The 12,407-nt window shown below is 39.8% G+C and overlaps 1 protein-coding gene across 2 annotated transcripts in view; it reads right to left on the bottom strand.

Annotated features, from left to right (window-relative positions):
- Positions 1-12,407, bottom strand: part of LOC122563149 (MAP kinase-activated protein kinase 2) — a 217,129-nt gene that overhangs the window by 26,213 nt on the left and 178,509 nt on the right. For both annotated transcript variants that reach the window (XM_043716616.1, XM_043716617.1), the window contains exons 3-5: positions 4,570-4,634; positions 3,833-3,912; positions 1,536-1,662 (exon numbers count right to left, since the gene is read on the bottom strand). In XM_043716616.1, the coding sequence (XP_043572551.1) occupies positions 1,536-1,662; positions 3,833-3,912; positions 4,570-4,634 (272 nt within the window). The remainder of the gene's footprint in view (positions 1-1,535; positions 1,663-3,832; positions 3,913-4,569; positions 4,635-12,407) is intronic.

Below are 12,407 nucleotides of genomic sequence, written 5' to 3'. Positions count from 1 at the left end.
TCTGGCCGTCATCAATCTGCTTTATTTCACTGCGAACACTAGATCCAGCCCTTATCCTTGTAGGTTTAACAACAGACAGATTAAAGGAGAACTTTCTCTCTTCTCCATTCAGTACCTCCTTCTCCTGATTGGTCAATGGACATATAAAGCCACTCAGCACAATTTTGTTATTCCTATTTATTTTTCTAATCTGGTTGAATGTTTCATTCACACATTTGGACGTCTCTAATTCACTTCTATTAATGCAACAAATCTTTGAGTTTCACCTCTAACTGTCCTTCCTGTTCTACATTAATATTCTAAATCATGCCCTCTCTTAGAAATATCACTGCTTTGCTTTCATTCTTACCTCCTCTATCATAATTTCTTCTTTGGCAGTCTTTTTCCAGTTTTCTGTTAATGCTTTGAAGTTTACATCTTCCTATAAAATCATTGCTTCCACTTCTCCCACTTCATTTCTAGTGGTCTACGTGTGCAAAACATGCATTTTCCTGGCATTTTAATAATCCTCATTTCACACTCCCTTCCTCAGTAGCTTTACTTGGCTGGTCTCATTTTCCCAGCCCTGCGCCTTCTTTGCTTAAACTTCTTATCGCTTCCCACCATTGTATATTACTTGCAATGCATCAGACCACACAGGAAGCACACTTAATAATGTTGTGATTAGCTGTACAGAGGGAAAGGACCTGATGTTTAGCTCTTACTTATTGCCAGTATTCTCGGAATAATGTCAACCCTAAAATGTTCAAAACAGCAGCTTCAACTTTTTTTTAATTGATTCACAGGATGAGGACGTTACTGGCTGGGCCAGCATTTATTACCCATCCCTAAGTGCCCAGGGGGCAGTTAAGAGTCAACCACATTGCTGTGGGTCTGGAGTCATGTGTAGGCCAGTCCAGGTAAGGATGTTAGTTTCCTTCCCTAGAGGACATAAGTGAACGAGATGGGTTTTTCCTGACAAATCGATAATGGATTCACAGTCACTCTTAATTCCAGATTTTTAAAAATTCAATTCAAATTCAACCATCTGCTGTGGCAGGATTCGAACCTGCATCCCCAGAACATTATCTGAATCTCTAGGTTTACAGTCCAGTGATAATACCATTAGGCCACTACCTCCCCATAAACCGGCACAAGTAATGAGAATGCTGCTCTGAACCTTACCACCCCTCCACCATGTTAAATCATCAATTCAAACAGAGCCCAAATACACAGACATTGTATTCTGCATTCTAACATTTTAAACTTTTGCCCAATACTTTGTTGGATTTTAGCAAGATTAAAAAGCATAGGTTGGTGCACGTTTTAAAAAATACATTAACCCTGTTATTTGTGTGAACCATTAGCACTTTCATTAAAAAAAAACATTATTTGCCACATCACGATTCTATGATGTGTTCCACCCGATCGAAAGAGAACTGAATGACTAACTGCAGCAAGACTCTTGAAACTCCATTCTAAAAAGGGGTTATGTTGCAAGGGAGTTTCACTGCAAATGACCATTATGCTTCGTACTGTCAATTATAGTAACTTACCAACATAATATGGTGTGTAGCAAGGGGTAGCTAACGAATTGAAGCTGGTGGTTTCTTTGGCAAAACCAAAATCTGTTAGTTTCAGAATAGCATTGGGTCTTTTGGTGGTGTACAACAGATTTTCTGGCTGCAGAAGAAATGCAAGAGCACTTAATTATTTTTACTGTTTATAACAGTATTGCAAACAAAAAAAAATCAACCCGTTAATCTTTAAATTCAGAAAAAAAAACACTCCACTCAACGAGTTACTACAGTTAACTGAACATTTAATAAAGCTGGTTACAGTTCATATATAAAGAATTTTATATAAACTATTGTGTTTGTTCATAAACTTGGAAGAGATAAATATTGTGTAATATGAAAATGACAGTATTTGGATGCTAGCAAAGTAAACGCTTTCACTTGTGGCAAGGTGAATGCCCAGGGAAGTCAGCAAAGCTCTCAAAATATGCCCCCACCCCCAGAGATACTTGGCAATGACTTTCAAAAACATCAAAACAACTGCATTAACATGAACTGAATGAAACAGAGCAGCTACAGGAGCTAATAACCACAGAAGATACGTTTTATTTCCAGCAACCTGATTTTAATGGCCTAGAACGAAAATGTCCTAATTGTGTGCAGCCCAACTGAAGAAGTCAGAAGCTTAATAAAGAAAAATAACTTTTTTTTAAAAAAAAATTACTTCAACAGAGATGCTTGTTTAAGAAAATGGGCTTGTTCTTCCTACTTTGAGTATCCAGTGTCAATATCAAACTCTAAGACAAAGTACACACAACCAGAGACATAGAAAAGCACCATCTACTCTACCCCAGAAAACTGGCCGACAATAATACTGTTTCAGTTCCCATGCCCGTCATCTCTTGGCCCATCGGAGTTCATATCAGTCTTGTTTCATATACATATACTATGCCCAATGGGACCGGATCTCATATCAGACTGAAATCATTGGAGTAAAAAAAAATCAAGATTTTAAGAGGTGAATACAATGTCTTACTGACTCCACTATCTGGAGCTTTTCCTTAAAAAGAATTTTGTTTCAATCATGTCAACTAAAAAGACCTGAATTTGAAACTCCAAGTGACCAATACAAAAAGCTTCATTTAGCCCTTCATCCATCCTGGAGCTCTTTGTAAGATGATTCTCTTATTATACCAGCCAGCCACCGTATCAGCCTACTGCAAAATGAATGCCTTCCTCCCTGCGACTTTATATAATCAAACATGAACACCGTCAGGGAGTATGAAAGACTGCTTAACTACTGGGACTGTTATCACTCTTTTAATCCCATTCAAAATATTCACAGTTTATCCCTCCTCAGTTATTTGATAGGGAATGGATGCCTTAATGTCAAATTAAAGTTGATAGCTGCGAAACCAGAGGAACCAAGCAACAACAAGTCAATAATAATACTAACACCTCAAATATAAAAAAACAAAACTGGAGGGATGCCAATGGATATGTTATCCCCAAAGGAACATATTCCATTTCCTGACAGATTCAATTTATTGGGGAGCTCCTCTGCTCACTGAATTACAGCAACTGCATCAAGTAGGCAGTCTACTTCCAACGATGGAGTACATTCACATATGAACTTCCTAAATTGAATTAATATTAATAAGTGCTTTTATTACCATGAGGATTGCAGGCAAATATTGATATTGAAGAATTACTCATACTGAAAGTGGATAATAATAGAAATTAGCGTTTCACAATTCTTGACTTCCTGCAAATTTACTCAGAAATAAGGACAATTTGTACAGTACTTGAAATTGGACACAGAAACTAAAAGAACAAGATTTCTTCATCCCAATAGGTTTTCAATATTATTCAACACTATAAAATTAGTTAAAAAGTGAAAGCATGAAACAACCCAATTTTCTTTCTAAGGGGAACACCAGTTGACTGGCAACACCATTGAATTTATATCTGTTCAGAACACTAAACTTGCAACTGTGCAAAGAACAGAAAAGCATAAATTTACAATTGACAGAGTTTAAAACAAACTTTTTTTCTGGATTTAATGGAGAATGCAATTAAACAAAACACTTGCTATAATGAGTCTAGATTCGTTATACATCTATAAGATGACAAAAAGCAGATTTTTTTAATAAATATGCAAGCAGTCAATATCCACATACAGGTGATATGTGTTTCTGATTCTGCAAATACAATAGGAAATGGTCAAGTTTGTGGTTTGCTGGCTGAGAGATAAATGGTTCACCATATTCAAGTGGTTGCTCAGACTACTCTTCACCCGCACACTTGAATTTAATGGAATATAAGCTGCAGCTTACCTTCACATCTCGATGTGCAATGTTCACTGAATGTAGGTGCTGTACTGCTTCTCCAATACTTTTCATGATTTCAGAAGCCTCTGTAGAAGATGTAATATATTGTGTTTCTACTTTTTATAAATCTGGCCATAATTGTTTACTAACAGGATAGGAAAGACAGCGGGACTTTGGGAACCTGCCAGGAGTAGGTGCACATTTGTCATTTTGGACACACCATTCTGACTTGGAAATACATTGCCATTCCTTCAATGTCACTTGGCCAAAAATCCTGGAGCTCCCAACCTAACAATACTGTGGTGCACCTTTATCCTGGTCCTCAATGATTCAAGAAGAGAGCTCACTACCACTTCTTAAGGGCAATTAGAGATGCGAAATCAATATTGGCCTTGCTAATCACATCCCATGTATCAATTTTTTTGCACTGTGCAGAAACATTACAATTCTTCTAGTTTGAATCTGTGTAAAGGAAAAAACTGAGCACACGGAAGTCACTGGCTATAGAAGGCAAAATAAAAGCAACAAATATCATCAGTTGTAAAAGTAAAGAATGACAAGAGTCATTACAGAGGTTGAGACTGATTGTACCCTACTGGAGAGTCAGCAAGAACTCATGAGCTGATTAACTGCTCTCTGTCCCATATACAACTATGATATTAAGTAGCACTGCCATCAGGAATGATCCAGCAAGATACACTTACTGATCCTGTTACAAAATTGGATTGAGAATTTGCACTTACCTCTCTCTGTGAATGCTTGATCCCCTCTGTCCTGGATTCTGCTGAACAGCTCCCCTCCTTCCATACTGCAAAGAAGAAGCATTTTGCAAGATCAACAATGACTATGGAAATTTAATCCATCTGTCAAAATAGAGCTAGGGCAATGCTAGTTGTGATTATGTTGGCACATCTCCTTGCAATATAGATGCACCATAGAAAGCATCCTATCCGTTGCATCACATCTTGGTATGGCAACTGCTCTGCCCAAGAATGCAAGAAATTAGAGAGCTGTGAATGCAAACAAGCTATCTCCCTTCCGTTGACTCCCTCGATACTTCCCATTGCCTCAGTAAGTAGCCAACATAATTAAAGATCCCTCCGACCCTATTAATATTCTCATCCACCCTCTTCCATTGGGCAAAATATATAAAAGTTTGAAGACATGTACCAGATTCAGGAATAGCTTCTTCTCCATGCTATCAGACTTCTGAATGGACCTCTCTTTTGAAAATTGATCTTTCTCTGCACCTTCTCTGTAGCTGTGACATTATATTCTGCATTCTGTTCTATTACCCTGTTGTAATTATGTAAGCTATAATTTGCCTGGATATTATGTAAAAAAACATTTTTCACTGTATTTTGGTACACGTGACAATAAATCAAATTGAATCTTTCCACTAATAAATGTATTAACCTATACAGACTTTTAAAAAAGTTAATCAGCAAAGGAATTTGATTAGTATATCTGTTCAATAAGCAGTGTATATTAAGATTTCAATAGGATGCTGGCAAGATTTGAAGACTCTAAGGTGACTGGAAAAATCCACAGCTTGATATTATTAACTTTTTCTGAACTTAAGCATTAACAATTGGTAGGTTATTCTATTGTCCAGACACAACAGTCAACATCAATCTACCCCGCTCTTGATATCCCTCAATGATTATTTTCCTGTAGGGAACCAACTTTAGAAATCAGTAACTAGCCAATCCTATTATAACTCTCTCAAGCCCAGGGATATTGAACATGATTACAGTGGCTCTTGATTCTGACTCATTAAACTCAAAGACTAGAATTAAAATTATGAGTTCCAATATGACTACATATACCTGTTAACCTAAGTTTTAGTATTGTACAAAATGCAAGGCTTGGTAAAAGGATGTTTCTTTCCTGTGTAGCTTGTAAATTGTATGTTAATTATATGTAATCAATGAAGATGATGCACATTAACAGTGGAATCGCTTGGGTCCTTATAAATGGAGCTGGTGTGTGACAGTTCTCAGTGAGTCTGAGTGCTACAGGAACATGTGGGTTGCAGTTTGGAGCTACTGATTTTTTTTTCATTAAAAATAATAAAAATTACCACCACACGACAGACCAGAAATCTCTCCCAACCTTGCCACTTTCCATGGCAGATTTATAATCAAACTGGTTGGCTGTGTTATGAATGGTATCTCTTGGATGGCACTCAAACCTAAACGTTCTTGCTGAGAAGCAGGAGTGCTACCCACTGCATCAATCTGTATAAATAGATGCAGACTATGTTTAGATTCCCAGAGGAAAGAAACAATTTTTAAAAAGTACTCCTTGGAAACTGAAGTCCCAAGTGTACTGGACCCCCATTTTGAAGTATACAAGACATGTTAAACCTTATGTATATCTTATTCAGCAGTTTTTTTGTAGGTATTTGTATTGAAAAAAGAAAATTTTAAAGATTTTTTTACAAAATTATAAAAATAATACAAACAAGTGTATTCCACTTTACAATATGATAACAGCACCAATATAAAATCAAATAAAAAAAAACAAAAAAAGAAAAAGCCCAACTACTAATCTATTCTACAAACAACCAAAACATAAAATAGGATATCATACATTACTAACAGTAAACAACAAAGTAATTAAATAACTAGATACATGCTCAAAATAGATTTCCATCAAGTCATAATAGAACCTGTATTTATACAGGATTCCTCCTCCTGGGAGCCCCCAAACCAGCCAGAACCATTAGCACGGCTAAACAAAAGCCCTGGACCATATGGCCGAAATATGTGTGTCGATATAGTTCAAAAAGGGCTGTCATGTTTTATGAAACAATTCCGTTTTTTGGTGCACCATATTTGTGAGGGAGTCAAGGGGGATATATTCCATGACTATCCTGTGCCAGTTTGAAAGTCCTGGGGGACCTTCAGCTACCCAATTCACTAAAATATTTTTCCTTGCACAAAAGGAGAGGATAGCAAATAATTTCCTCCCGTATACATCCAGGGAGGGAAAATCTGAAGGGCCCAAAAGTAGGGACATTGGATATTGGATCCAATCTAATCTCCATACCCAAGATCTCTGTCAAGGCATTCGCTACTTTATCCAATACCTACAGATCTTATGGCATGTCCATAGACAATGCGTGAGAATGCCAACTTTTATTTTACATTTAGGACACACTGGGGATGCTCCTGCCTTGAATTTTGTGAGTCGTTCAGGGTGCCATATGAGCCCTGTGAAGTATCTTTAATTGAGTAGCCTGAGTTCTGTTAAGATAGAGATCTTTCTGGCATTTTCCCAGATGTCCTCCCACATTTCTAAAGAGATTTCCAACCCTAATTCTTGATTCCAGATTTTATATAATCGTTCCATGTTCTTCGAGACCTTACTGCATAGTGAATGATAAAGAGTACGGACAGAGGGTGGCCCCATTGGCCATAGCACTCTCCTTTCCCTATCCAATATTTTACGATTGACTATCAGCGTGGTCTTCTTTTGTATAAAGTCTTGTATTTGAAAATACTAAAAAAGGTCCTTGTTAGGCAGTCCAAACTTCTGCTCAAAGGACAGGTTTAGGAGACCTGTCCCCATCAAACAGGTCTCCTAAACAGGAGATACCTCTGGACTTCCAAGTTTTAAATGTAGCATCTGTCAGCCCTGGTTGGAATCCCGATGCTCCCTCTGTAGATGTATAAGGAGAGGTTTTTTGCATTGTCCTCCATGCTTTAATTGTATTTAGTACAATAGTGTTTTTACAATAGTCCATAATAACTCTCATCTTATCCATAAATAATAGATTGATGAGGGGACATTTTGCTTGGGAGGTCTCAATATCTAACCAAATTGATTGTGGGTCACAAGAGACCCAGTCAGCTACATAAGATAATAAGGAGCTCAATTGGTACCTCCTGTAATCTAGAAAGTCCAGTCCTCCCCTTGCTTGTGGGAGCTGCAGCTTTTCTAATTTGATAAAGGGCCCCTCTACGATTCCAAATAAAGGAGCCAAGCCAATCGTAAAGCTTATGTAATGCCTATCTCGGCAACATCAACGGGAGCATTCTCATAGGATATAGAAGACGAGGAGCCTTTTTCTTTCTGGCAAGGTACGCTAGATATCTGCCAGGCTTGTCACCATATTCAAATAATCTCTGCTTTGCGAATAATATTTCCCTCTTTGCTGTTTGGGCAAGTCCGGTATTCAAGGCTGCCCTAAGGGCTGTGTTCCGCTGTAGTTTAGTAATGGAGGGCCTATCAACATACGCTGTCTCTGCTGCCTTCAAGCGAGCCTCGAGGTCTTTTCCGGGTCGCAGAATTTGAGATGACCAAGCCTCGAGCATATGCCTTAGTGGTTTCCCACATCATCGAAGGGTTACTGGCCGTACCTGAGTTAATTTCCCAGAAAGTTTTAAATTCCTGTGAAAAATACTTTATAAATTTGCAATCCTTCAATATGAAAAGATCCATATGCCAATATCGGGGCCCTATCCCATTATCCCTAGTCTTGACTTCCATATATACTGCTGCATGATCAGAAATAGTTATATTACCTATTTTACAAGACAGTATCGAATTCAAAAGGGTCGAGGGGGAAAAAAAAAATCAATTCTGGTATGGCACTTGTGTGGGTTAGAGTAGAAAGTAAGGTCTCTACCCTGTGGATGAAGACACATCTACTAGTCCTAGCTCCTTATTCAGATCTACCAGCTGTCTAGATCTCAGAGATATACCCGTAGTGTTCCTAGGTAACCTATCCATCTCTGGGTCAATAATACAGTTAAAATCTCCCCCTATAATTGTATAGCGGACCCCGAAAGCCATTAACTTAGAGAACGCTTCCGTTACAAATTAAAAGGGGTGTGCCGGGGGACAATAAAGATCCAAAATTCCATATTCCTCTCCATGTACTAGGGCTTTGATCAATATATACTGTCCAGACTCATCTTTTATCTGGCTTAACATTTGGAAAGAAAGATTCTTCTGAATAAGAATGGTTATTCCCCTACTTTTTGAGCTGAAAGATGAAAAGAAAGCCTGACCAAACCCACCCTGTTGTAGCTTTAAGTGTTCTTTATCAAGGAGATGTGTCTCCTGTAAGAGAGCTACATCAACCCTTTCTTTTTTAAGACTTGATAATATCTTTTTCCTTTTGATTGGCGAATTGCTCCCCTTGACATTCTAGATGCACCACCTAAACGAATGGCTAGCCATGATCGTCTGGGCCAGCCTAAGACCCCCCCCAGGAGGAAGAACCCCATCCAAAAGACAATGAATAAAGACCATAGAAAACTCAAAAATAGAAAAACTCTTCAGAACACTTAAATCAACAGAATTAAGAACTACTCCTAAATAAAAATAACGCAAAACATATTTGAAAGGAGACTTTCCTCCTTGCTCCCAGGGGGCATAACTACCTATCAATAGCCCCACCATAACCTCTCCTAGCTAGGGCTCTGCCCTTGGCCCAGGCACTACAGAATGCAGTAAATAAATTCAAGTGTCTTATAAAACAGAAGTTAAAAGTGATGACCCATCCCTCCCCCACAACAATACCTGGGTACATTTAATAAAAACAATATAAAATAGAAATATATAAAGTTACAAAATTACAATCCCAGCAATTATTAGACAACTAATATGAAGAAAAAAGAAAACCCCGTTCTACCCCACAAATCGGATAAGCCGCATGAGCTATAAAAAGGACACCAAATAAAGAGTCAAGAACAAGCCACCACCCCACCCCTAACATCCCCAGAGAAAGATGGTAGAAAGAGAGATGGAGAAAGAAAGAAGGATAAACAAAAGGGGTGGGGGAGAGGCGGCAAAATAAAGTCGTTATCCATACAGTTCAAGTACTGCAGTCTATTTGAGAGAGTCCAAGAATTCTTTTACTTTCTCCAGTGATCCAAAGTTATATATGGATCCTCCATGGCTGAAGTGCAGCGTTGCCGGATAACACATGGAGTATTGAATATTTAAGTCTCTTTTACGCTTTTTCGCCTCATCGAATGCCCTCCTCTTGCAGACCACGACTGGAGAGAAGTCCTGAAAAAGCGTTATCCTGAAGCCCTTGTACATCATGGCCTGGGGATCCTTCCCCAGGACTCTGGAGGCCTCGAGGAGCATTTGTTTTTCTTTATAACATTGAAGTCGGACTAGAACTGGGCAGGGGCGCTGGTCCGACCCGGGCCTGCGTATAGCAACCCGGTGAGTCCCATTACACCTGCACCTGGCCCAACTCCAACTCCAACTTCAATAATTGTAGGGGGATTGATCCAAGAAATCCACAAGCTGGCCTTCCTCTTCTCATTTGGGAAGGCCCAGCAACTGAATATCTTTCCGACAGGTTGTCGAAGTGCTTCTCCAGGGTCCGGACTCACTGCTCCTGAGCCCGGACCTGACCCACGGATGACTCAGCAGCAGTCTCCGAGGTCGCGGCCCGTTGCTCCGCCCCTCCGATGCGCTGCTCAAGTTTTTCGATCTCTCAGTCATGCTGCAGAAGTTACAAAATTACAATCCCAGCAAGTAATAGGCAACTAAATAAGATGAAGAAAAAAGAAAAACCCGTTCTAGACTCCCATCTGGACCAGGCCTCCTCGATGGACATGTCAATCTTCTCCTGGAGTTTGACGATCTCAGAGATCAGGCTTGTCTCCACAGGTAAGCCCCACGAGGCAGCCGTGGACGTCCCTGCTACTGCGGGAGGAAGGCCAGCGGGAGGGAGTGGGGGAGGAGTCCCTGCCTGTTGGAAGCTGCGGGAGTTTTTGCCCTTAGTCATTTTTAAAAAAACACCAAACTATTAAAGCTTGATGTGAAATAACTAAGTATGCTGAGCAAAAGCTATCCTGAATGATTTAAAAGGCATGGTGAAGGTGGGCGCCCCATTTTGCCTGAGTCTTAGGCAAAGCGCTGCAGGCTCAGACTTACTGGGTCGCCGCCATCTTGGATCTCCCCATTCACCAGTTTTACTGGCTTTCCCTTCTGGGTTAGGAGGTGAATGTTTTACGTGCAACTCTGTAAACAAATGTTAATAACCTTGTGTATAGTGTTCTGTCAGCTCCAGACTGGCCCCAGTACTGTTCTTCACCAATCGGCTTTTAGAATACAACACAGATCAGTGATACCCCTATACTATCACTTTATAGCACCTTTTCTTAGTATAAAAAAGTTTTTAAAATCTCAAGTGCGACAAGTACTGAGATTTCTGGTTCTAGACGCTGCTCCGACTTTCTTTACAAAAGCCAGTTGTTCCTCTTCTCTTTTCAATTTCACCTCCTTTGCTTTCCTCATCTTGGGAGCACAGATTACCAGCAGCTACCAGGAGGCCAGGCTTCTATCTACAGCACTACAGGGAAGACTGATGAATGGGGATCATAGGAGAATTGGCATAAAACATTGAGAAAAGCTTAATTATGAGACAGTGAGCCATATGACAGTTCTAATCAAGAGATGAAAAGGCCAGGGTGAAGAGTCAAAGAATATTGAATAATATAAGTTAAAAAGACAGTCATGGGAACAGATGGATATTTAGATGGAAAGGTCTGACTAAAGACAAAGCAGCTGATCAAGTGCTCTTTTTATAATCGCCTAATGCGACTGTTCAAACTTTATATCAGTGGAACTCTTATGGTCATTTGAGAGAAATGATCACGATGTAAAGCACATTTGTATAGAAGGGCAAGCCCGCATCCTTACAAGTGCAACATCACAATTGCCCCTCTGCCATTTTCAACTGAAGAGCTAAAGTTGGCCTTGTGTTAGGTGAGACAGAGTGATTGAATACTTACTTCCTCTTCTTCAACATCTTCCAGATTTTACCATTCTCATCCTGGTTTTCAAATTCCATCATGACCCTGTTCCCCCAATCTCTGCAACTGGCTTGAATTCTACTAAGTTTTGAGATCTAAGCTCTTGCCCACCTCGGCCTCTTTCAATTTGCTATCCTCCTATAGCTATTCTTTCAGTGCCTCAGCCCCAAATTCTGGAATTCCATCTCCAAACATCTCTACCTCCTCTTTCCTCCATTAAAGCACTCCTTAAAGCTACCTCTTTGTCTAAGCTTTCAGCCTGTCTACCCTAAGGTCCTAGAGAGTGTTGCTGAACAAAGAGACTTTGGAGTGCAGGTTCATAGCTCCTTGAAAGTGGAGTCGCAGTTAGATAAGATAGTGAAGAAGGTGTTTGGAATGCTTTCCTTTATCGGTCAGAGTATTGAGTACAGGAGTTGGGAGGTCATGTTGCGGCTGTATAGGACATTGGTTAGGCCACTGTCAGAATATCGCGTGCAATTCTGGTCTCTTCCTATTGGAAAGATGTGAAACTTGAAAGGGTTCAGAAAATATTTACAAGGATGTTGGCAGGATTGGAGGATTTGAGCTACAGGGAGAGGCTGAACAGGCTGGGGATGTTTTCCCTGGAGCGTCGGAGCCTGAGGGGTGACCTTATAGAGGTTTACAAAATTATGAGGGGCATGGATAGGATAAATAGACAAAGTCTTTTCCCTGGGTTGGGAGAGTCCAGAACTAGAGGGCATAGATTTAGGGTGAGAGGGGAAAGATATAAGAAAGACCTAAGGGGCAACTTTTTCACGCAGAGGGTGGTA

Source organism: Chiloscyllium plagiosum, chromosome 26 (assembly GCF_004010195.1).
Source record: "Chiloscyllium plagiosum isolate BGI_BamShark_2017 chromosome 26, ASM401019v2, whole genome shotgun sequence".
In the NCBI taxonomy this organism is placed as follows: Eukaryota; Metazoa; Chordata; class Chondrichthyes; order Orectolobiformes; family Hemiscylliidae; genus Chiloscyllium; species Chiloscyllium plagiosum.
Note: the sequence above shows the minus strand (reverse complement) of the source record. Positions and strands in the feature narration are given on the sequence as shown.